The 25691-nt window shown below is 42.2% G+C and overlaps 3 protein-coding genes across 6 annotated transcripts in view; all 3 read left to right on the top strand.

Annotated features, from left to right (window-relative positions):
- commd1 (copper metabolism (Murr1) domain containing 1) overlaps positions 1–8348 on the top strand; it is a 12399-nt gene extending 4051 nt beyond the window's left edge. The window contains exon 3 of the mRNA XM_044189496.1: positions 6098–8348. Within this exon, the coding sequence (XP_044045431.1) occupies positions 6098–6205 (108 nt within the window). The 3' untranslated portion in view covers positions 6206–8348. The remainder of the gene's footprint in view (positions 1–6097) is intronic.
- Positions 8349–10278: 1930 nt separating this feature from the next.
- Positions 10279–16403, top strand: b3gnt2a (UDP-GlcNAc:betaGal beta-1,3-N-acetylglucosaminyltransferase 2a). 3 transcript variants are annotated; one of them, XM_044189487.1, is made up of 4 exons: positions 10279–10653; positions 12496–12561; positions 12674–12796; positions 13450–16403. In XM_044189487.1, exon 4 carries the CDS (start codon positions 13468–13470, stop codon positions 14671–14673), a length of 1206 nt encoding a protein of 401 aa, XP_044045422.1. In that variant the 5' UTR covers positions 10279–10653; positions 12496–12561; positions 12674–12796; positions 13450–13467; the 3' UTR covers positions 14674–16403. The 3 variants fall into 3 exon arrangements, with proteins under 3 accessions (XP_044045422.1, XP_044045419.1, XP_044045420.1); XM_044189484.1 differs by lacking the exon at positions 12496–12561; XM_044189485.1 differs by lacking the exon at positions 10279–10653 and having other exon boundaries at positions 10676–12561.
- Positions 16404–16908: 505 nt separating this feature from the next.
- On the top strand, positions 16909–25331 carry zgc:66455 (uncharacterized protein LOC393502 homolog). Of its 2 annotated transcripts, none has more exons than XM_044189466.1 (10): positions 16909–17074; positions 17172–17202; positions 18963–19594; positions 20358–20811; positions 21083–21124; positions 21469–21569; positions 21682–21743; positions 22191–22351; positions 24581–24736; positions 24839–25331. In XM_044189466.1, the coding sequence occupies exons 1-10, from the start codon at positions 16985–16987 to the stop codon at positions 25195–25197; spliced, it is 2088 nt and encodes a 695-aa protein (XP_044045401.1). In that variant the 5' UTR covers positions 16909–16984; the 3' UTR covers positions 25198–25331. The 2 variants fall into 2 exon arrangements, with proteins under 2 accessions (XP_044045401.1, XP_044045403.1); XM_044189468.1 differs by having other exon boundaries at positions 24900–25049.
- Positions 25332–25691: the final 360 nt, after the last annotated feature.

Genomic DNA, 25691 nt, shown 5'->3' with positions numbered 1-25691 from the left:
TTTGGCGTGAGGTGCCAAGTTTTGGAGATATCGGCCGGAGAGATGTCTGCATTTTTTTTTATATGATGGGACTATATGGCACTGGGCTTGTGGTCAAAGCAAACAACACTTTTTTTACAATATAATCCACAGATTTGTTGTGAGCAGTTTCATGTAGGAGCTATTTTATTTATACTGTTGGTTCCTACATGAAACTGCTCACAAACAGGTCTGTGGATTATCTTGAGCAGTTTTGGTGGTTTGAGCACCACAAGCCGAGTGCCATATAGTTCCATTATATTAAAAAAGGCAGACATCTCCAATATGTATTTTTGATTTTGGGGTGAACTGTCCCTTTAAGAGAAGTAGATGCCCTGTTCCAAGATGGCCCCCAATTCGTTCCATTGAAAGAGCATTTGCTGTGAGTCCCTCTGGCTGAGCCGGCTGTCCCTGCATACATGAATGGCACAAAAATAATTTACTAATACAGCTCTTTAAGACTTAATCATTTTCATTGAACCTATCGGCTCAAACAGTAGCCATTAAAGAGACATTTTCTAGTGTTTGCGGACATTGCGTAACGTATTCTTTGTTTTTCAGCTGTTTCCTTTTGTAATGGTTTTGTGTAGGAAAAAGCCTATAGGGGGCCAGTGGGCGTCATGTGGCCACTACGCCAAAATTGCTGCACTGCTCAGAGTCGTCATCATCAGTGGCTTCCTCATATCTCACTTAAACATGCTAGAAATTCATAAAACTGTTGTTGCTCTAGCTGTGCCATTACTTCTAGTGCGGTACTCTAGTATCAGCAGACTGTATGCTATGGGGACACAACGTCTGTCTACACATTATAAGCTGTTAGTTGTTGCATCAACTAAAATATTTATAATGTACACATGAATTAAAACCGTAGAAATCAAATATTAACACTTAACTTGAAAACTCACTGTTAATGTGGATGCTAATGCATCAATTTAACATTAACTTTACGTCCCCCATTTATGATTGGACTGACATCCGTCCAGCTGCGGCATGCTGTAGAATCTGTGGGGTGAAACGAAGGGAACGTTTCTCGAACAAATGGCGCGTGTAGCTTTTATACTGTTTGATAAATACCAGTAAACAGGGCCGACGGCACACTCACAAAGTAGATTCCAGTATGGCAGGAGGCCTGGCTGTGGATGTGACCAGATTACTGGTCTGTTTTAATAAGCCCCGGTCCCATGAGAAGGTTAAATTTACTCAATCTGGGTCCTGGGCTGAAAACAGTTTCAGAGCCCCTCCCAGAGGATAATAGCACTGAGGCATTGCTACTGCTGGTGACCTCTATTTCAAAACAACTCCCCTAAAGTCAGCGTCTTTTTTTTTTTTTTTGCACCCAACATGGCTGATGAGTAGAGCAGGTCAACAGGGCCTTCGTGTATATGGTAGAGATTGTTTGGGCTGTTTATGCCTTTTATATCTTTGGTCTTTACACATTTCTTACTTCATCATAGCCACAAAGGCCAAACTTCAAGTCAGTATGTCTTCCTGTTTACTGCTGCACTAGATTCTAATTATCTGCACAGGCTGTTTACCATCAGACTGGAATTGAAATACCGTCCCTAATTAATGTTGATTATTTTGGCCAGGCAGGTGAGTCAAAAAATTAATGTTTGCCTGCCTAAAGTTACCCATTTCCACGAGCCGAGCCTGTAAAGAGTCAACAAACGTCAGCTGTTCATTCAAAGAATTCCATCAGTTGTGTTCATGTTGGTGCTGTGAGTGCAGGAGTCTGTGTCACAGACCTGTTGAAGTCATTTTGCAGTGACATAGTGAAATGGAGCTGGAGTAGACATGCCATCCCAAAACAAGCCCAGCCATGCTGTGCTGCTCAGCTACACCCTTTTTGTTTGATTTCCATTGATAATACTGGAAGAGCCTGTTCTGAGTAAGTGGGCTAGAAATGATTCCAGGGAATGATATGTCTAATATTCCTTGTAATGTCAGTACATTTATGTACTTCAGTCATGAAATGTATCATACAACATAAAGTTTGGGGGGCTCGCCAGAGAACACTGAAGCAGCAGAGCCCGAGGTGTCCTGACTTTTAGTCCCTTGTATTGGCTCCAAAAACCCACATTTCCCATAATGCAACTCAATAGCGTTTTAAATTAGCAGCAGCTCACATGGTAAATTTAGTATATATTTCATCAGTACAACAGTCATGTCATACTCACCACTCTGCTGCTCTTAGTTTCTCAACAGAAATAATGTTTTCATGCTCCAGTGAATTCCAGTCGTTTCTTCTTTGCCGTGCTCCTGAACAATGTTACGCTACCGTCAACAAAACTCAACACTTCCTGATATTTTTTCACGTTATAAACTTGCCTGAAAAGGGAAGGCTGGAGGAAGTGTTGAGGTTCATTCATGGTAGCCTGACGTCGTTCGGGGGAGAAGACAAAGTGAATGCCTGACATTACTCTCGCTGCTCTGATGGAATTAGTGCTGTGGAAATGGACATTATTCAGAATCTATCGTGACAAAAGGTAAACATGGAGGACGTTTTGAGTTTTCACTAAATGGGGAACAGGGGAAATTAGAAATAAAAGCCTGTCTCTAAAGCCTTTATTTCCCCACATACAGGCCTGGTTCTCTCTGAGGTAAATAAAGGCCCCTGTTTGAGAATTCACAGGATCTTTATAGTGGTATCCATTCTGACTGTGGGTCGTAGTAACTCGTACTCGCCATTGTAGAGATTCAGCAAACGTGGACTCCAGCGAGACTATGTATATCAGGGCAAGCAGGGCAAGTCTCCTAAAAGAAACTTCAGTTTTCCATAAATCCTTTCAAACACTTGCCTCTGAGACCACCCGAGAGTAAATTGTTAACCCGCGTGAGGCTGTGGGTCTCTGTTGATGTGGCTTGTGTGTTTGCCGGGACGTGGCAGGAACACGCTTCTCGGTCTGCCATTCAGATACATTAGTGTGGTTGTCTTCTTCTATTTGTGTACAGTTTGGCGTATAACATCATTACCATTGTGTCCAGTTCAGTTCCAGTGTTCGACCCACTTCCCAGCAGGAACCAATGAACCAATCGGCTTGTTCGACGCGCAGGGTCGCACAACGTATTGCTGACATTTGGGAGGAGTAAGCATTGCCTCCATTGCAAGCCTCTCATCTTTTATTCGTATCACTCTTCTGATTGTTTCCAACCTACAAGCCTTCCAGTTCGATTTTGGGCCTTCTGTTGACCATTTGTTGTTGCGTTGATCCCATTGTAGTAGAAAATACCCAAATCCATACTGATGACTTTACCTGGCGCAGTCCGGCCCACTGCATCCCGAGACCGTAAACAATTTAAGACCTGGATCTGCTGTGGAGGGTTGATAAGGTCAAAGAATTGTTTACCTCTTATCATGTTCTTGTATTTTCATGTTTATGACGGAGCTAAATGTTGGAATTCCATTAGTCGGGAAAAATCAGGGAAAATTACATTTTCATGTTTGCTAAAGGTTTGTAAAATACTATGGGCCCAGATGTCCAAAGGAGATTATCCATTGTTGTCTGAGAGAACGTGTGTGTGTGTGTGTGTGTGTGTGTGTGTGTGTGTGTAGCATCGATATTTTGAGCATGTTGACCACCAGCAGAGGTCAGGGGTCAGCTTGCCTCACTCCGGCTGTCGCCCAAATCACCCCGCTGTCTGGAGGCTTTCCTGTCTGCAGAGTTCATCCTGGTTGTCACTGGTCTTCTAGTTTGGCTTCAGGTGTCTGCAATCATGTTTTCTACCTGTGGCACGCTTTTACCTGCAGCACTGATGCTCGTATCAACAATAATGATGCTTCTACCTACAGTTATGACAAACAAAGCAAGATAAAGAGGGACAGATCAGTCATGACAACCTGACTGATGCCTTTTTTCCCCGACTTTGAGTTAAGCTTTTCCATTTCCACGTAAGCTTTCTCAGTATTTATTTGCCATTTCAAAATCCAATGAACTTTTTCAGTTTCAAACGGATGTACAACAAAGCCGTGTGTGGTTTTAAGGAATCAAAGCTGATACATGTCTGTACTCATTACCAAATTACTGATGAGTAACGTCAGTAAGATAGGAAATATATTGATGTGTTGATCTGAATGTTGACTTAAACACTCTTAAAACCGGCCTGTTGCCAAATCTTTAAGTCCCAAATCACTGATCACTACCGTTGGTGAGAACAAGCTAAGGATGGGTGAATGTCAGTTTTAATGGTGCTCCTAGATTTGGGCTAATATTTTAGCAGGTGAATCTAGAAGATGGACCAACAAGTTTGTCTGGTGCTTAATTGTTTGGTGATTTTATTGGCTTTTCATTCTGAAAGTTAAGTGTGCTGTCCTGGTGAGGCGTTTGGACGACAGTCTGTCCTTCAGGAGTCTGTCTTGTCCCTGTTCTCTTTAAATCTGACCCATCTGCAGGTCCCGCAGCTCAGAGAAAGCAGGTCAGCAGACTAGAGCAACATGCTACCACTCTGCTGTATTATACTGTAATACTGTAGGATACACACACTATTATTAGTCCATCCAAATCAAATCTAATATCCAACAGAAGCCTGAAGGCTGCAGAAGTAGGTGGAGGAGGTAATGTGTAACATTAACCATCAAAGTGACCTCAAACTCTTAAATCCCAGTGGAGCTGGATGAGATGATGCCCTTCATCAGCGTGGAGGAACCTGGTTTTCTCAAACTTCAGACTGGAAATTAGGCCAAAATGTTACCAGTTACTTCTGCATTATCTGCATTATTATGTTCTCTGTCGAAATGATTAGCTGCTTAATCAATTAGTCAATTGATTACCAACAATTCTGATAATCTTTTAATAATTTAAGTCATTTATCATGCAAAAAATGCCCAACTTTCTCTGTTCCAGCTTCTCAAAATGTGAGGATTTGCTATTTTTCTCTATTTTATACTTAAGTTATACGTTGTTTACTTAGTATAGTTCTATCTATCTGTGATGAGCATTACTATTTCACTAGTTTTTCCCTGTTTTCGGACAATTGCAGACTGAACAATTAACTGAGAAAATAATCAAGACATCAATTGTTAATGGAAATAATCATTAGTTGCAGCACTATGATTTTTAGTGATATAGATATCACTGAAAGGGTCGTTCGCAGCATCTCACCACCTGATTCAGCTTGTCTCTCTGAGTACATGCTACCGTACATCTTAATAAAGTTTGCGACAGCAATTGAACTCAAACGTTTTTATGTGGGCGCATGCCTACGCGTGGCAGTAACGTCTCGTGCTCTGTGCTAAGAGATATGGCTCCGACCAAACAATAGACGATGGAAACAGACAATAGCTGTATCCATGGAAACCAGGAGAGGGATCATCACAGTGTGACACCCATTCTGGAGAACAATTGGAGGATGGGGCAGATGTGATACCCTTATATTATAGCTGAACCAGACTTAATACATTTTTAAGTAGCATGTAATGAACCCAGTGCAGGTCAGTGAGATGAGTTTATTGTGCTGTTTCAAACTATCTCGTGAAGGAGTTTTCAAAGTGTGACACTGTGGGGCCCCCTCAGGACGTAATGTTGCCATGCAGTCACTTAGTTAGCTAAGCTTTAGTCTATATTTGTTGGCACCAAATGAAATAAAAGTATGCCGAATTAGCTATTAGCAGTTCCTGTTTGCAGTGCGTCCGTGGATGTACAGACAATTACACAGGATTACTTTGATACTGAAGAAAACTTGCTGATTCTTAGGCGAGTTCGGGAGTTATAAGGAGCGTCTTTTTAAATGATTTTTAAGCAGATTGCGCAGATTTGACTGAGTTACTTTATGACTCTGAGAAGGAGGGGTACAACTTTTGACACAAATTACTGCAGTCGGGTACTGTGGGTTTTAAAGTACCTTAATATCCCCCATGAGCTGCGTGTCAGCCAACTACTGACTGTGTTGAGACAAACTACAATGACTCACTTCCTGTTTTGTTTTTGATGTTTCACTCTGGACCAAAGTGTTGGACCTAATAGCTAATAAAGTGAAGTCCTACCTGTTTACTTAAGCACTCTGAATGTCTGCACTCTAAATGGGAGTGTTAATAATGTGTTGGAATATAATGTCTTCCTTCTCCTTCCTCTCGCTCTCTCAGGACTCAGAGTTTGTGTGTCTGGAGTTTGATGAAGCCAAAGTCAACCAGGTGCTAAAGAAGATGGCTGATATCCAGGAGAGCATCGACCGCATCATTCACCGCGCCTAAAAGTCTGTGTGAGAGTTTTTCCTCAGACAGTCCTCTTGGGTCTGTTTCATCTTGTTCAACAGCGTCACACGGAAGTGGGAGTTGTTAAGATCTGTATTTGCCAGAATGGATCCAACGTGGCTTTTTGCATCTGCAGACAGACTCAGAAAGGACATAGTGTATAAGATGAATGATCACCATACGCATGCATTTAGAATTTAAATGCATGTGTAGAATTTTAAATGCAGAGTTTAAAATTTACCATAATTCAAAGTGCAGGACTGTTTTTTTTTGTTGTGTTTTTTACATCCGGGTGACCATTTTGCGCCCCTCCCCTGATAGAATGAAGGTTCCTCTCTGACCATAGTGGCAAAAAAAAGCAGCACTGGGCAAAGGATTTCAGAGTCTTTGCAGTTAAGTAGTTTAAACCACCAGTTTGAAGCAGGGATTTTTGGATTATGCAATGTAGGGAAAACAGAAGCAAAAATCTTTAAAATAAACACTGCAGTGTAATGTGAACATTTTGACTAGGATGATATAACTTTCAACGTGAAGGTGTGTTCAGACTGAACGGTAAGTGAATGTTTGAGATGGAGCGATTGCACATAAAGTCAATGCAAAGACGCAAGAGGGCACAAAAACATGGGCATTCACGGACGCCGCAAACTGAGTCAAAGGCGTGACCACTCCCGGTTGAAAATGTTCCAACTGGTGCTGTTTGGTGAGAAAAAACGTTAAAAACATTCCAGCGTTAAAATTCACACAAATAATAAGTCAAAAATTTGCTTTGTGTCCAATCTGAACAACCTTAATACTTTATACTTACTTCACACCAGGCACATCTAACATTAGCATAAAATGTTTATGTTAGCATGCTAACATGCAAAATTTTATATAAAGTTAGTTTTAACATTAATGTGAACATGCTAACTGTAGCTAATTTTAGCGTTTAGCTCAAGGCATACTGATTCTGTGTTGTGCTATCACCCTCTTCGAATGCTAACTTAGTAACTAATGCTAACAGTACGCAAACCTGCTAAATGTTAGCATGTCACTCAAATATTCAATTTAATTTAATTCAATACAACTTTATTCATCCCTGCTAGGGATGAATACCTAGAATAGCAGCTTGATACCTGGAACAACACATAGCTACCAAGGTTATTATCAAAATGTTAGCACATTAGCAACTTAACATAAGCATTTAGCTCCAAGCACAGGGAGGCCCAAGTACAGTAAGACCAAAGTTCAGTTTAGACTGATGAAGGTTGGCCTGTTATTGCCATTAACAGGCCTTATCAGGCAGCTGAAAAGAGTTTAGAGCTTCCTGTTCCTTTAAGACAGTGGCATCATCAGTCCTGAGCTCACCTGGTGTCAGGTAGATGTACAGATGACGTGTAGCTCATTAATTCCTAAGAGGAACAAAAGCCTGCAGCACATCAGCACTTGGCAACCACAGTTTGACACCACAGCTTTAGGGAATCCAGTGGGATACATTACTTCCCTTAAATGAATACTTAATGTGCATGTTAGTAAATGAGTAAATTGTGAAAATAATATCACATTTTTCTGTGGCGTTGTTCAGGAAGGAGGCTACATTACATCAGAGGTGGATGACACTGACTGGATATCTGACATGCAATAAAAGGCTGATATCAAGTCAGCAAACTTTGACCCATATAAACCTGGTTCAGGAGGTCACAGTTCTGCTTTGGAGCCACAGGATTGCACTTGCAACCCAACAAGTTTATGCTCTGACATTATTGTGATCTGCTTTACTGTATATAAAATGTTCATACACACAGATTTGTGCCAATGAAGGTAAAAAGCAATGTTGTGTTTGAGTCATAATGCAAAATCAGAGGTTTGCCTTGATTTTTTTTTTAAATAATGTTTTTTTCAGTTATCTGTGGCGTCTCAAATACAAAGGTCAGTTATATTGTTTGACAGCCATAAATATAACAATATAATATTTCTTAAGCCCTCGCATTTGTCAGTGCTTGCAGGGTAAAGCTTCAGGGTGTGGAGATATTTGTTTATCCACTTTTGAAACTTTATTTGGTGAGTTTTAGAAAGTGAGAAGTGGAAGAAATCATGTGGAAAAACTGCTCAATGTACATATTTCTTTGTCATAAGTGCTTAGTAATAAACCTCAGTGACATCAGTAGACTTTGATTTGCTTGTTGTAACAACTGGCACTCTGCACCAAACTCAACTGAGTTTTCCTCTTGATTTATGAACTAGGTTCACACCTTGTTTAGCTGCTAGTTTCAGAATGAGACTTGATATTTGCACTGTTATAAGATAACTAAAGCATAAACTATATCTAAAGCTGCATTCACACTGCAAGCTTTAATGCAAACATCTGATTTATTGTGAAGATCTGAGTCTGTTTGTAATCAAAAAGATGTCACACTCATCTAACTCATACGTTAGAAAGATGTATGAAAAGACTTTCATTGTAGAGGGATGCTGGTGGACAGAAAGAAGAAATAAACAAATTCAAGTGTGTAAAAATTCACATTTGTTCAGTAAAGTTTCTATCTTATGGCAAGTGCAAATATTAACAGCAGCATTGTGTATACTGTACGTATAATTCCAGTGTGACTCTTCTCCCTTGTTATAAACCAGAATCCACATGTTTAAGACTGATGGATTACACTGCGGTGCGAACACACTGCAGTCTGAGTGATGGTACTAGAAGTCGCCCCCTACGTAAACCATCCAGATGTTAGTTACTGAGTGATTAACTTCATGAGAGCTTAGAGACACTTAATGTTTTATAGTTAATAGTCAACTTTGTGAAAAATTTAAAATTCTTAAAAAACGGACTGATAGAATAATGCCAACAGTTAATGCATGTAAAAATTTAAATTATTATAGTGTTATATAGTAAAATACTTTGGACTTTGATTTGTTTTTGAAATATTATACTTTTATATAATTATATAATATTTTTTCTTGACATGGTTGTAAATATCAAAGAAGATAATCGAATACAGTAGAAAGGTAAAAGAAATGCATTTGATTAAGTGAGATGAAACAGCTTGTTGACATCACATCTCGTTTGGTCTCATTCAGCTCAAACCCAGAGCTGAAACAGCAGCGATAATCTTCATCGTTGCCCGCCATCGACCAGAGTTGTTTGTAGGATGAATCGGAGTTTGAGGATGAGATCAGGGGGAAGCCTGAGGGGTCAGAGGTTAAACATCCGCCAGTTACATCAATCTGAGCTCTATAACTGTAATTAAGTGGCTTCTGCGTAGCTGCACCACAGCAATGGAAGCAAGAGTCGCTCTTTACGTTTCTGTGGTCCATCTACTGTCTGAAATGTGTCATTAATACGTATGTAGCATGAGTTGAAATGGCAAAATGTTGCTATCAAGACTTTAACAAGCTAAAACTACAACGTGTTTAACAAAAGAATCACGGTGTTGTAGCCCCGTTAGCTGGTACTGCAAAAGTCAACAATCATAAATATGTAGGCCTATAGAAACGTACAATCAAAAATCTGTAAAATATCTGTTTCAAATGAAAAAGAGCTGTACAGCGTTTAAAAAAAGAGGATGAAATGTGCAAAATATTGACTAATATATGATCAGATCAAATTTGAATGACCTGCAAACCAGACATTCCCGTCAGCCTCAGCTGTACTTCCTGTTTACTGCTAATTAGCAAATGTTAGCATGCTAACAAGCTAAATTATGAAGGTCAACGTGGTAAACATGCTTAAAATCAGCGCGTTAGCATCGGCACTGTGAGCACGTTAGCATGCTGACGGCAGCACTTCTTTTCATCATTAGCTCCAGTGGCCGTGCACATCTGTATCACGGCCGACGGCCTCAACCACACAGATCTCATCGTATCAAATCCATCTTTCTTATTTCTTGAACCTTCTCGTGACCCCTCACATGTACCTTGGATCTTGAACATCTACTTCCTTAAGCAGTATTTGCACAAAATAAACTGCTCAGGCAAAATGCTGAAAGGTTTTTTAATATTCAGTATGTTCAGTGATCAGTGTGAAATCTTTTTGAGATTAGCAGCAGATTCGAGCTGTGCCTGGAGGTTGTTGAGTGGGGGGGGGGGGTCACTTTAAGGCTGCTAAATCACTATGCTCGCCCCTGCAGGTGCAGCCACCCAGTTCAGACTGCTCCGGCGCGCGCTGAGGGAGGAGTCACTGCGCGCGCACGACGCAGGACAGACGCACACTTGTGCAGCACGCTTGTACCTGTCTGTAGTCAGTGAGCAGAGGATGTGACTTTTGTGTCCATGTCTGAGGTGCGAGGACTGACGAGCTTCACGGAGTTGATCTTTTAATAAGGGTTGGTGCGCGTCCAGGTCTCCAGCACGCGCCACCTGAAGGATGAGGGAGGCGCTTTAGTTCAGGTGCGCACGCTGCCGCCTGTTGATCAGAGCTGCACTGCCCTTCTGTTTCACGGCGAGGACGCGAGGAGCCAATCTGAAAGGTCAGTTTGTCTCAGCTTTCTGCGGGATGTTTTATGGCGCTAATGAGGAAATTAATTTTGAGTCGAAGCGCTGAATAGATCTAAAAGTACAGAGGCAGACACAGAAAGTACAGTTTGACTTGTAGACACAGGATACTATAACCTGGATGACGTAATCGTGCGTTTATTCATAATCAATAATAAAACATAGGCCTGCGTTAATACACCATAACGGTACGGACGCAGGAAGATCAGGATCGATGATCTAAGATCCATCGTTCAGCTTGAAATATGACTCATATTAGATATCCTTATTGATGCATGAGGTTATGATCTCCGTGTAAATGCAAGTTTTAGTGAAAGTCACAAGAAGAGAAAATTAAATGTCCCCTGACTTCACTTCCCATATAATTAAAACACACAGTTTAATCTCGTCCAATCAAATAAATGGTCACCCGGTCCCCTCGCGCTCAGCTTAATGTCCTGCGTGAACATCAAAGGAGAAGCTCACACATTTTTGATAATAATTCTATAATGACAGAATAGACTCGACCTCATGTGTACCAGTCTGCAGCTGCTTTGTTATAGGGGACACTGGGTTCAGTGTAGTGAATGTAAAACACTTTCATTGTCATCCAAGTGCAATTAACTCTGAAGTGAAGATACAAAATGATGATGATGATGATGACTAAAAGACAGGAAAGTGCACCCCAGCTGCACCTGGGGCCCAAAATTCTGGTCACACTGAAATGTGGTTTGTTTTAATTTAAATGTAAGTTGTTTGTGGGGGGCACATTATCACCTGGCATGATGGAGGCCTTGAGGTGCTTGTCTCATAGGGGGGTCCCTGTTTCAAAATCAGATTTTAAGATCTTCATTACTGCAGGTGAAAAGCGGTTCTCCGCATGTCTTCCGGCAACCTGCAGCTGAGTCAGCTGCTTCTCAGAGCAAGCAGCAAACTTCAGAGGAAAGAGGACTGAAGCGCACTGACTGAAAATTATTATTTCAGTCCTGTGCGTACTTTAGCATATTCCTACATAATTTGTGTTAAATAAAATGACCACACAGCAAAGCTGAGGCCAGATAGTATTACAGCACAGAACAACTGCACACAGTGCACAGAGAGCGGCGGAGCCCAGCAGGCCACACAAAAGCAATTAAAAAGGCAGTCTGAACACCTGAAAGAAGCTTATAGACGTCCGACAAGTTTATATCACTGAGCTTCAAACCCTCGGCATCATCTGACACTGTGATCTGGTTGAAATACTCCTGAGTAAACCAATGTAAGTGTGACGAAAAACACACAAGCCTACAGCTGTCACAACATGTACTGTAACATTTAACTAAATATGAACAGCATTTCATAACTGTTTGCACACAGAGAAGACATGAAGATCTGCTTTAAGTGTCTGCTTTCAAGTGGCTTTTTGTTCCTAAAGATGTGTGAAAGTAATACAGCTGACCCTGACCTCTCCTGTGTTTTGATATTGCAACAGGCCATCAGACACACAGGCCAGATAGGAACTGAAATCATTTCTCTGAAGTCTCTATCAATAGCTGGAGAATGTTTTTATGTTTCAGTGCTACACATGGCTCGCTTTCAGCTATTATTAAAATAGTCTGTGTGTACAGAAACAGTAAGCGGCTCATTTTCATCTTTCTATTATCCGAAGCATTTTCTGAGCTATCGAGAGGACCTTGTTCACCATAAACTACAGTAGTCGGTGTGTTCTTTCTGCAGGTTTATACACTATACGAGCCCTAAAATCACTATCACTAACTACACAGGGCCAGGCTTTATGATAGGCAATAAATAAGATTTACCCGTAAGTGAACTTTTATTGTCCCTTTGTCATATTGCAGGTTTTGTTCCGCCTCTGTGTGATTTGTTCACATTAGTGCATCAGTCTGAAGGCATGTAGAATAAAGGTTTGGGGTTCATCATCATCAGCTAACATTATTGTAGCCTCTCTGTGAGAGATTGATCAGTTCAGTTCATTCAGCTTCTTCCTGGTTAACATGTCAATGTGTTGAACTCCAGATGGCTCCAAAAACAACAACCTGGTTCTTCTTGGAGACGTCCTTCTCAACCCTGCAGCTCACCCATATGAGGCCAGGAGAGGTCTGAGTCTCCACTGACCAATCATCTCCACACCAGTCACCGGTAATATATGACCATATATAAACACAGTCAAACAAATCGGTATGTGACAACTCGGTGCTAAGTGACAACAGTGACATCAAGTGGTATGTTAGTTAATTTCAACAGTAACGTTTAAGTTAAACTAACTGAAAAACTTTGTCTTGCGCCGCTGTATCATCAACGTTACAAAGACAAAGTTATTAAAATGTGTGTCTCTTTTGTGTGTGTGCAGTCAGTACACAATGACAAAGACTGCTGCCAGTAACTGCTGGCGTCATGTGCACGGCTGAATTGGAAACGTGTGATTCCATCTGTCATCGTTGAAGGGAGAGGAGGAGGAGGAGGAGGGAGGAGATGAGGAAAAAATGTTCATGGGCCCATTCTTGCAGGATTAGAGATAAAAATGTGGCCTTGTCTGCAGCCGGTTTGCAGCCGGGCTGAGCTCTGAAACCAAACGGGGAGAAATCAAGCTTCCCACTGAACAGCTGTACCAGATTCTTCCAGTCTTATTCTTGCTAAAGGCTTCAGGGGCGACCTAGCTGTCTCTATGTTTCCAAATGTCCCTTTATATCCTGGCTTTGTCGTAAGTCTGACCGCTGAGGCCATGATTCAGATGCAGATTTGTTTCTTGTTAATTTTTCAGCGAGTTTCTTTATTTGTTGTCGTTTGTGTAGGTGCAGAGAGGAAGCAACATGCCTGGGGCCGGCAGAAAAGTGAGGATATTCTGCGTGATGATGATGCTCAACATCTTCATCTGCGTCCTGATGGGCGTGTCGTGGAATTTCAGGCATGACAAAAGTGGCAGCCAGAAGGTTGAAACCCCAACCAAGAGGTTTTGGCACCAACCGGTACTGAGCGAATCCTTCTGGAACAAAGAGCAGCAGCGCCTGGACTTCATTTACAACCCCAATGTCAACGCTGTGCTCTCCAGCGACTCTCTCATCGAGCTGCCGGATTGGCTGAATGACACCGGGCCTTTCAACCCCTGTGAACGTGACTTCAGAGTCCCCACACAAATCCCGGACTACAACTCCCTGCCGCAGCGCTTCCAGGATTTTCTTTTGTACATGCGCTGCAGGACATACCCCATGCTGATAAATCAGCTCCATATTTGTGATGAAAAACCCTTCCTGCTGCTTGTGGTCAAGTCACTCATCCCACATTTTGACCGGCGGCAGGCCATTCGTGAAACATGGGGACGGGCGGGCATCGTAGCCAATCGAAGTGTGGTGACGGTGTTCCTGCTAGGCAACGCCATGTCGGTGGACCACTTCCCAGACCTGCTGGGCATGCTTGGCCACGAGGTGGCACTTCACAAAGACCTCCTCCAATGGGACTACAGGGACACCTTCTTCAACCTCACCCTGAAGGAGGTGCTGTTCCTGGAGTGGTTCAGCCAAAACTGTCCCCACGCCCAGTACATCCTCAAGGGTGACGATGATGTCTTCGTCAACACCTTACGAGTTATTGAACTCCTGGAAGGCCTGTCGGAGACCAAGGCCAAAGATTTGTTCATAGGTGACGTTATCAGTAACGCCTCTCCGCACCGAGACCAGAAACTCAAGTACTTTATCCCAGAGAGTGTGTTTGAGGGGCACTACCCGCCTTATGCAGGAGGTGGAGGATATCTGTACTCTGGGGAGTTAGCGCTGCGCCTTTACAACGTATCTCAGCAGGTAGTCTTGTACCCCATTGACGATGTTTATACGGGGATGTGTCTGAAAAAGCTGGGCCTGGTTCCTGAGGTGCACAGTGGCTTCAAGACTTTTGACATTGAGGAGAAGCACAGGCACAACCCCTGCATCCACAGGAGCTTGATGCTGGTTCACAGCCGGACGCCGCAGGAGATGTTGGCCATCTGGCCGTGGATTATCCATCCTGAGCTCGACTGCCAGTGAACAGCTTCATCTTTGTTCAACGTTTGCTTGCAATATTGTGTTTGACCTTTTACTTATGTTAAGTCTAAGTCTCTGTGTTAGCATTTTAAAGTCATCAAAATAATTTAATAAGTGTTTTCAACTTGACTTTATTTGTCTGTTGTTTTCTTTTCCACAAGCTGTATCATATTCATCAGCAAGATAGCATGTATACACGATACCTCCTAAAGTAAAGTCCAAATTCTGGCATGCGTGCTAACTGTACACAAACAATTGTTAGTGTTAGCATGCTAGTTTTTGGCATGTTAGCAGGCTAATGTTAGTGTGTAAGACCTTGTTCACATCAAGCTACTTGTGGTAGCTTTTGAAAAGCTTTAAGACTTCCGAACGTCATTGGACAACTCAAGACTCAAGACTTGTATAATGGCAGAGTTGGTCGTGGGTTAAAAATACTGTGTATTGCTAATATAGCTCTATATCCATAAGAATATGGGATTTATTACCTAGAAGGATGGGCTGACATGAGGCATCTCTTTGTTTTTTCAGGCACTTTTGTGTTTTCTAGCACCAAGTTTACCAGCCATACTTACGACTTTGGTGCTGGTGTGAACTGTACAAGTCAGGCAACAAGGCAATATGATTTTTTATGGCATATTATTCAGCCCTAATATATACAGTGTTACATACTAATGCTAACGCCAGTGTGTTAACATGCCAACGCTAATGTTTGTATGCGTACAATTAACATGGATGTAGGAATTTGTACCTCAGTCTTAGGGGTTCAGGGTCAACTTGTGAGTCATGCCCTCTTTTCTTTTAGTTCTCTTTTGTTTTAGTCATTACAAGTCTTAGTTTTTTCCCATTAGTAAAAATGAGCAATATCTCTTGTGTTTGGACCTGTCATGAACTCGAGTGTTGGACAAATGGAAATTTTGACCTCATGGTATTAAACCTAAAGTCATTAGGATTCATGCTCTATGCACCATGAAGGTCAATTTTTATGGCAATCCATGCAATAGTACACTCATTGCCAGAGCCACACCACTATATGTGGCAAAAAACAGCACTATATGTGCATATGGATTTCACTGGTGCATAATTTGAACGTTTACAGGTGTAATGTATTTAAAGTTTGGTCAAAACAGTGCCGGGGAGATCCTGGGGAGTCCAGCGGGAGCTGTAATCACATTTGGTACCCAGTGTGGGGAAGCTTCAGCATTATTGGTCAAGTAAAACATTAATAATGATAACAATGATATTTTACTACAGTAAACTGAAGTTCCTAAATCTGGAACATTTCTTTCGCATCCATGAGCCAAAAACACACAAACCCGGGGATAATCTCTGATCTTCCACGTTACAGAACTAACTGCCTCAATGATCGGCCCACGCACTTCGGTTTAGCCGGCACACATTTCCACAGACTTTCTTAATTCAAATTTTACATTTCTATGGTAATTATGAAACGCTCTGTGTTCATTGTTTTTAACATCCCAACGGTGATGTTGCTGCTCCAACTGGGCATTCATCCTGTGTGTCTGTATAATTTATTGTAAGCAATAAAATGAGTTTGGCTCACATGAAACAGGGTAGACTTGTGGGTAAGGCTGAGTCGTGTCCTCTTTTCTGTTTGTTAATATTGTTTTGGTCATTACAAGTCTTCCCCATCAGTAAAAAGAAAAAAGATCTCTTGCGTTTGTCTTGTATTTATTTTTGTCTTTTGTAAATAAAGTTTTGATAAAGATTAAATAGATTTGATTCTATTTTTGATTCTTTTGTTACCAATACAAATGACAACTAAACAAATGCTTTGCATAATTTTTCTCTTAATGTAAAGCACCTTTAGTTGCATTTGTTGTATGAAATATCTTGTATTATTCTCATTGTTATAAACACATTTTTGCTTCGGCAGTGCTGTAGACGCAGATGTGTAACAAAATACATTTTGATAATCTTTATCTTATTTATGGTCTTCTATATAACAATTGACAATTTCATCTTTCTGTAAGGAAATGAAGGTGAAAATAGTTACTGACACAAAAACAGCTAGTACATCTATGTACATCCATTTTTTTTTAAATGTGTATTTTCCACTGCTGACAATAAATTTGTTGTAAACTTGGAGCTTTTACCTGAAGAGTAGAATGAAAAGACTAAATGTAAAATACAAGAGGGACCTCTGGTGGACAAATCTCATACTAACATCCTGCAAAACGAAACTCAATCAGCTAATTGATGAATTCCACCTGCTCAGTTTAACTGACGCTTTGAGGGTCAACTTGACTTCATTTTTTTTTCAGACCAAGTTAACAGACAAAGTTTTGGTAGTAAAATGCTGCGAAAGAACAGCTTTAGCTTTAAAAGTGTGCTGGTCATATTTGTGCTGATATTTGGTGTATTTTGGAAACACTGTGACTCACAGGTAAACTGCCACCCTCCCTGTGAAATCATCTTGTTTCGCATTAATACTTTAAAATCGGTGTAACATAGCTGTGTGTGTTGCTTTCTTGTGTTTGCAGGTGAACAGAGAAGAAGCCAACAAGCCTCCAGGTGAGACTCAGCTTACAGTGTTTTTAAATGTGAACATGTGGCTTCACTCTTCTCTCTGTTCGTTTGAAAATCAATAGTCAGCTTCAGGATTATGAGCGGACCTGTGAAGGTAAATAAACAGACTCTGTAAAGTGGGACCTGCTGTGACAGTGTTAATACAGAAATTGGTTATTTTTTTAGAAAAGAATCAATTAAAGTGAAAGTCCCCAACCCTTATCTAAATTTAAGTATTTACTAAGATAAGCCTGAATCTTGGTATTAAAATTAATATTGGTTATCTCTCCCTCCATATATTAGTCACCTGTTTTTATAAATGTACACCTAAAAACCAATGTGAGAATATGAAAAATGTAGGATAATGGCAGCTTAATAAATAAAACTGTTTTGTTTTTAACTTTATATGTCAAGATCAATAAAACAGCAGCGTTATTGAGAAGTAAATGACATTTGCAGTATTGTTGAGCTCTATTACAAGCATTGCTTAGAGTTTCACCTTTTTCCTCTTGTTTCCCCACATATCTTCATATCATGTGAAGCTGTACTTTGACTTCTACGTGAACAGGTGAACACATTCACCTGTAGGCCCGCGTTTTCATTACAAAAAAAGGTTCTTTAAGTTCTTCTTTCGTTGCATTTAGATGATGAACATTATACTAACTTACAGTCTAATGCAAATCAAACAAATCGGTCAGATTGTTGAAAGTGACTTCATTATTCTTACTATCTGACATGTTGATGTTGCTGATTTAACTGTGATTCCATGCCTTCTGTAATCATGCTCATATCGCTCTAGGATCTAACATTTCCTGTCTACATGCTTTGCCTCTCTTCCTGGTTAACAGTAAATGTATGCTTTTAAAGAATACAGTAAGTCTGGTGATATTCTATATTTTTCTTATTGTTAACAAACCCCATGAAAAGACTCAAACCAGCAGTGAACGTATCTGCTAACAGGTGTTGTGTGTGAATCACAGCCTGATGCATCTTCTTCCTCCATTGTTGTCCAGAAACTAATAAAACACATCAGCGAGCCGCTCTGCTGCACTGGGTCACATGTTCCTTCATCACCATGAACACACACACTGTAGTTTATTCTGACTCAGCCCCACACACACCGTCCTGCTGCCCCAAACACTCACTACAGCACCACATGTGGATTCATCCGCCGCTGGAAATAGTCCCCAACAGACGCTCTGTTTCCTCCTGTTTGATAAAAACTACAGCGAGCAGCTGTTTGAGGAAACTACTGAACATGTTTTTATAAAATGAAAGACATCTTCAGTAGGAACCAGTGGGCTTGGACCTGAGAGCCACAGACGGGGTAGAGAAGTTAGATTCAGGAAGTATTGAGACCAACACACTGTTGGTTTGGTTCTTTTCAGTGGATTTGTTGGCAATAAGAAAAAATATCCCTTTTTTAAAAAGGCTGTATTATTTAATTCATGATTTGAAAATCAAACTCAAAGAACAAACGAAGAGCAAAAACAGAGAGGAAAATGTGAATTTGGTCATTTCCTGCATTGAACTTTCATACTTGAATATCTGAAGCGTTTTAAAAACACTATGTTGATCATCCATAAACTCAAGTCTCTTCAGGCTGATTTTCATACTGTACTGAAATGAAACCACTGACTGCCTAGAGGGTTGGAAATGAACCTAAACATTAGAGATGCTTTGGGAAATGGTTGGCAGTAATTTATACTACACACCACTCGTGTTTGTAATGAGCTGGGACGTGTACTGGTCTGTTTCCTCCTCAGATGGACACGGAGGTGACGACAGTGCTTTCTTCGCCCTGCGGAGCTGCCACCAGCTGCTGCACGGCGACAGCGGCGAGTTTTTCTCCCCGGACTACCTGTGCTCCAACCCGCCTCTGTGGTGCAACTGGACCATCCAGGTGGATCATGGAAAGAGGGTCCATCTCCACCTGGAGGACCTGACCCCTGATGATGCCTGCCACCTCAAACAGGACCAGGTCCACGTGGACGAGCCCACCGAACACTTTAGGGGTCACAAGGTCCTGCAGAAGTGCTGGCGCGAGGCCAAGTACACCTCCTCCTCCAACACTCTGTATGTGGTACTGCTGATTGGCGGCTGGCCCAGCCCGCACTACAGGGGCTTCTATGGCCGCTACCAGGCGTTTGGACCACCAGTGGTTTACAATCCACAGGAAGGATTCACAGAGAGAAACAGGAAGTCAGAACCATCTCCTGGGCTCATGGACTTCAATGAATTTGCACCAGTAATGAATGGTGACCAGATGGAGTCAGACTTGCAGCAGCATCCATCACCTGCAAATTCTGATCTCATGTATGACTATTATGATCAACCTACAGCCATGATGGCTGAGCTGCCCGGGGAGCCCGAGGAGGCTGCGGACACAGACAGGGAGGTGGGAATCGAACCCTCAGCTCTCGTAGTGCTAATGCCTTGCTCTACCAACTGTGCTTGGCTCCTTTTCATATAACAGTAAACTGACAGGTGTTAAAGCTGCGCTAATCGATATTTTTGTGAACAATGGATCAAATGACTGTGTGTAATGTGAAAGGTGCTCCTAATGACGAACATTTGGCACAAAACTGCAGTTCCTCTCAGCTCGACAGAGCTTTTTTAGCATCTTTCAGCTCATTGTTTTGGTTTTACAGCCCCCAACTTGGGTTCGCGCTCTTGTTTCCAGCAGCAGGCAGCTGTTTATCCAGAGCTTTCTGAAAACCGCTGCCTGCTGCTGCTTGATGAGAGCTGTGAGATTGAACCAGACAGTAACTGTGCAGTAAAATCAAAATGAGTTAAAAGAAGCTAAAGTTGGTGCTGATTCCCTGGGGAGTCATCACTATAGGTGACACCTTTATTACACAGTCATTTTTGATAACAAATTGATCAGTGGGGCACTGTGGTCACTATCTGACCATGAACCCCAACATCCCCGGTTCAAATCCAAGATCTTTGTTGTATGTTCTCTTCCTCATCTACTGTTGCTTTCTAATTGACCATTAAAAAGAGCCAAAAAAATATAAAATGTTACAATTACATGATGATGGAAAATGCTAAAACAGTGGAACAGTAGCACGAGAAGAGAGGAGTTATGAAGTCAGTAATGTTAATCACACAGCAAGATCGATCTGAAGGTTAATACATGATCTACTATCTTCACTCAGGTGGGTGCAAAACATCATCCAGCCTCGGAGAACTACAACCACGTCTACCCGTTCACAGCCGTGTCAGCATTCACACAGGGGACCTCTCGATTGGAAAGAGGTGCCGTTCAGACCCCTCCAGGCCAGTCCGGCTCCGCCGTCCATCCCGCGTCTCCACATCAGCAACACGACAGTCAGAACCAGGAGCTCAAACCCACCACTCGCACCCTGACTGCAGTACGGAGGAATGTGGAGGAAGCTGCTGTTCCAGAGGATGAGAGCAGCACACAGAGCCTGTCGGAGGAGACACCTGCTGACGGTTCAGAACAAGCTGCAGATGGTGAGAACAGGACGGAGGTCAGCGAGGCCTCAGACCAGCTTCCTGCCCCCTCTGAAAGACCCGAACCAGAGGAGACTGAGCAGACTCATCCTTACCCCAACATGGTGGAGCCTCTGTCGGACCACAGAGGGACCCGTGAGTACATTTGTGTTTGACTACACGTCACGTTGATGTTTCAGATGTTTTTTCAGGTTAACGTGTTTACATGAACCACTGATGCTTGGTCAGATGTACTGTCCGATATTTAATTGTGTCATTGTGCTTGTTGATGCAGGAAACTTGTAAAATGTTTATTGTTAACTGCTGTCTCGCGACCAGATCTTAAATGATCCATTTAAAAAACATATTACATATGTCCAGTATCATTTTCATCTTAAATGTGTCTGACTTTGTTTCTCTCTTGTAGTCAACATTAGAAATCACTCTGAAATTCCACATCTTCCTGGTGGTGAGTGTTGGACTGATGATGTACAACTTCAGAGGAATGTTTATGCTACAAAAACTTTTTTTTTTCTGTTCTGGGACGGCATTTATGTTACACATCAGATCACGCATTATATTTAACATCCTCTGTTCTAAACTGACTAAATCTTTGGTATCCAAACGAGACACGTTCAGATTTTTGGATCAAATTTAATTTGAATGTATTTCATGTTTTGAGTTGATCAGATGTAAGATGTAAATGCTGGGCAGACTGTAGCGTACACTGTACAGCTAGCTTTAGCATTATTGTGCTGTTGATGCTTTGTTTTGGTACTTCGACGTCACAGTCCTGATTCTGGTCCCTGGCAGATCACCTGTTTGAAGTGGCTGTTGAAGTGAATTTGGATCAGGATTTGGAGGAGTCCTGGGACAACCAGGCCAGGTCACTGCTGCTGTCAGTAAAGGCTTTGGTATGTTGATGAAAACAAAGCAGAGACATTAAAGGTGCTGCGTGTAGCATGTAGAGCTGTTGATAGGATTATTAAAGCGTCACTGATACCTGAAGATGTTGTGTTTCTGTAGATCAGCGAGCAGCTGGAGGCTCTGCACACACCGCTGTCCATTTCTTCTAAAAGAATAAAAAGGTTGGTACAAAACTGCTGAAATATAAGCTGTAATTTTGTTTGAAAAAAAACTTGAATACATTTGAAATAGACACAGAGTGAACCTGTGAAGAAATCAAAGTCCCCTACAACAAATCAAAGTCAGGTTGTACAACTTTTCCTTCGCTGCATCCATCTCAAGTCTCTTGGTTGCAGCCTTGTTTCCTTCGCTTGCATCTTAGTTCCTCTCACTAAAGACGTGATGAGAAATGCAAGAAAAGAGGAAACATGTTTTTGTGAAATGAGGCTCCCTTTCAGTTTCTAGCATAAATGTTTAGGTAAAAATTGGAAATGATTCTATTACAGCTCACATCAAAACAGTTCGACAAAACGATCTGAACTCAAGGTCCACTTACTGGCTTATCTGGGACTGGATCTGTTGCCATGTGAGCTCAGTAGCTGATATGAGTCCTGGTTGTGTGTGAGCAGGCTGCATGCAGGAGTGCTGTACATCCTCTGGCTGCAGATCGGACATGGGCTTGGGGGCCCGCAGGTCCACAGGGCCGTCCACTCCGCCCTGCAGGACCTCATCGCCACGAGCATCAGAGTAAACCACGGGAAAGCTGTCATCGCCTCCGTGTCGACTGCAGGTACAGCAGGACTCGCGCCTTCCGTATGAAACGGAGTGAATATGTTACTGTGGAGCTTTTTAGTATTTGATTTCCACTGACAACATTAATGCATTCACACACAGAGGTGGAAGAAGTATTCAGATCCTTTACTTAAGTAAAAGTACTAATACCGCACTACAAGTAAAAGTCCTGCACTCAAAACCTTACTGAAGTAAAAGTATTTTCAGCCAAATGTTCTTAAAGTATAACAGTAAAAGTCCTCACTGTGCAGTAAAACGCTCCTGTCAGTGTTTTATTATATCTGATGTTTCTGGATTCATATTCCTGCTGCATTAATGTGCGTGTAAGTTTGAGCTCATTTTAACTGCTTTATATACTGTTGGGTAGTTTAACCTGCAGCAATGCATCATGGTCTATAAGATCATCATGTTTGTAGCGTCGCCGTCCTGTGAGAACCACGTATCTCTAAAAAGTCAACGTTTTCAGCTCTGTGACGATGCGTTTCCCAGCTGATCCGAGGGGGGGTTAAAGAGTTTATTCAGCTTCAGGAGGAGGAGGAGAGTTTTCTCAACACATGAAGGAAACTCTTCATCCTTCAGCTCATCACAAAATTGTAATCTGTAAAGTAACTAAAGCTCTCAGACAAATGTAGTGGAGTAGAAGTATAAAGTAGCAGGAAATGGAAAAACTTGAGTAAATGTACTTAGTTAATTCCATGTCTCATTTTGAAGTCGACGAGACTGAAGACATCATAACAGGTTGATAAAACGATGAATTTCTTTTATTCATATAACCCCAAATCACAAGTTTGTCTCAGAGGGCTTTGCAATCTGTACATGTGATACTCTCTATTCTTACACCATTGATTTGAATAAAGAAAACTTCAACATAAACAAACTATCAGGGGGAGATACCTTCCCCCAAAACTGTGCTGGAATACAACGGTAGGGTCTTCTGAATGTGGACAAGAAATCCTTCAGAATCCCAAAAATCTGTTGGTCCTGATCACCTTCAACAGTTTGAAAATGTTCATGTGACAGTCATATGAATCACATGAAGTGGAACTAATGAACAGGCCACTGTAAAGTGTAAATAATGGAAACCAGTTCTAAACTCCACTGTTGCTTTTGTTAGCAGCCTGTTGTTCATCACACGAAGGCGGTTACACTCTACATGTACAGTGTAGTCCCTCATTCGTCCAGGAGTGTTCCATCGTAGAAAAGGTTTCAGTCGTAGTCATCTGGACACTGTTTTCAGAATCAAGACGTTTCGGCTCCCATCCGGAAGTCATTCTCAATTGTGAAAAAATGGGACAGGAACTAGAAATTTAAGCTTCTCTGTGTTACAGACTTTATCAGCACAGACGACACGCTAACTCAGGATTGCAGAGCGCCGTGCATTTGCATCTAAAAGCTACAAACCACACATTTGAAGACAGCGAGGTGAAGATTCTAAGTAGAGAGAAGAGTTGGGTTGAACGGGGCGTCAAGGAAGCCCTTTTTGTGAAAAAAGAAAACCCCTCTTTGAACAGAAATGGTGGTCTGAGATTCAATCTGCCCAAAGTCTATCACAGTGTATTAACACCTTGGTCACCCCAATCATGTGCTAATCAGGTACTTAACAGTGATGAGGGAGGTGCAGCCAGAAAACAATAGGCCTGATTACTGGGCCATCTTGGAAACAATTAGGTCAGTTTCAGGTGAAACTAGCTAATCAGCAGATACTCAGGTAGACTCCTCCCTGAGGGCGGGGCTTATGTAACACAGAGTAACTTAAATTTCCAGTTCCCGTCCCATTTTTTCACAATTGAGAATGACTTCCGGATGGGAGCCGAAACGTCTTGATTCTGACAACAGTGTCCAGATGACTACGACTGAAACCTTTTCTACATGTACACATTAAGACACCGAGATGGTAGTTAACTTGGAGAGACTTATCATTAACCTAACACCTTTATGACTGATGATGTATGGGCTCTGTCCAAAGAACTGGGGTCAAAAGAAACCAGCAAAAAGTTGCACCTCAGTTCAGGAATGAAAATGTAAAGTGCATTACAAACTGCCACAAAGCAGCTTCGTCTGCACCATGAATCAGTTTTTCATCAATCTGTTTTGAGATATCCAGCAAACTGACAACACACAACTGGAACTGAACCCCCTTAGTGCAGGTTAAAACATGGTCTTCGTAACAAATGAATCAGGAGTGATGTCTCATGTGCATCTCTGTCTCCCTGTGTGTGCGTTTCAGATGTAAACGAGTGTGGGACCCAGCTGGTGCTGTGCGACGTTAACGCAGACTGTGTGAACCTGTTCGGTTCGTACTCGTGCCGCTGCAGGCCGGACTTCCAGGACAAGTCCCGCCTGGGATCAGGAGGAACTGTCTGTATCGATGTGAAGGCTGCAGGTACGCAGGTTAACTGACCCCCCAGCCATACCGCTTTATTTAAGCTACACCAAATAAAGCCCAGAGGCGAACAGCTGCTGACTTCCTGTTGTTTGCCGGCAGGTTGCAGCTCAGGCCTGTCTGCTGAGACTAAAGGCGTCTACGTGCTTTTCTTCCTGCTCAGCTCCCTCATCCTGATCCTGCTGGCGGCGGGCGCCATGCTGTACCGCCGTCGCCACCGGGGGGCGTTCCTGGTGCGCTGCCACAGCGGCAGCAGCATGTCACCACCTGACCCCAACAACAACCACCACCATCATGCTGACTCTGACTTGCCCCCCCCACCCCCACCTGCCCGGGGCTTCAGGGAGGGCTGGCCCCAGGTGAAGGAGCGCTGCCCGGCTGTGGACTTGCCGCTGCTGCGCTTCAGCCCGCTGCTGCAGCCGGACGGCTACATGGAGCCGCAGGAGGGCGGGAAGATGTGAACAGACGGTGGACCTGGAGCTGCGACGCTCCACAGTATCTTAACTCCATTCATTAAAATCTCTTCTCATTTACTTTCTTTTTGTCTGACACTGTTGTCCACTGTCGAATTAATTAAAGCCACAACAAAACAGCATTTCCTTGCTGTCTTGGCATTGTTTTACCCTTCACTGTACCAGAAGAAGGATATTTACTAAGACCATCGCAAATTACCATCAGGGGCACAAAGTTTTGTGTCACTGCACTTTGTAAATGAGCCGAGCTGCCGTTCCTTTGATTTGCATAAAGTACTGCTGAAGAAGACTCAATGCCGGGCTTTTTAAAACACATGCTGTCTGGAAAGCAATGGAGTGCAAAAGAAAGTGTTCTCTGCTGCTGAAACTTGGAATACCTGTTGAAAAGTCACATTTATCCCCCAAGGGGAAGGCTATATGTAAGGAAATATTAGTTAAAGAATATAAAGATAAAGAAGTTTTGTATTGTTGTAATTTTCCAC

Source organism: Siniperca chuatsi, linkage group LG3 (assembly GCF_020085105.1).
Source record: "Siniperca chuatsi isolate FFG_IHB_CAS linkage group LG3, ASM2008510v1, whole genome shotgun sequence".
NCBI classification, from domain to species: domain Eukaryota; kingdom Metazoa; phylum Chordata; class Actinopteri; order Centrarchiformes; family Sinipercidae; genus Siniperca; species Siniperca chuatsi.
This window is presented reverse-complemented; position numbering and strand designations above follow the sequence as displayed.

Bases quoted from the DNA above. Each gene is read 5' to 3' on its own strand.
- zgc:66455 (XM_044189466.1), top strand. From the start codon at position 16,985: ATGCTGCGAAAGAACAGCTTTAGCTTTAAAAGTGTGCTGGTCATATTT. The intron at 17,203-18,962 runs GTGAGACTCAGC...TTTCCTCCTCAG, and splicing joins AGAAGCCAACAAGCCTCCAG to ATGGACACGGAGGTGACGAC. The intron at 21,744-22,190 runs GTTGGTACAAAA...GTGTGTGAGCAG, and splicing joins TCTTCTAAAAGAATAAAAAG to GCTGCATGCAGGAGTGCTGT.
- b3gnt2a (XM_044189484.1), top strand. From the start codon at position 13,468: ATGCCTGGGGCCGGCAGAAAAGTGAGGATATTCTGCGTGATGATGATG.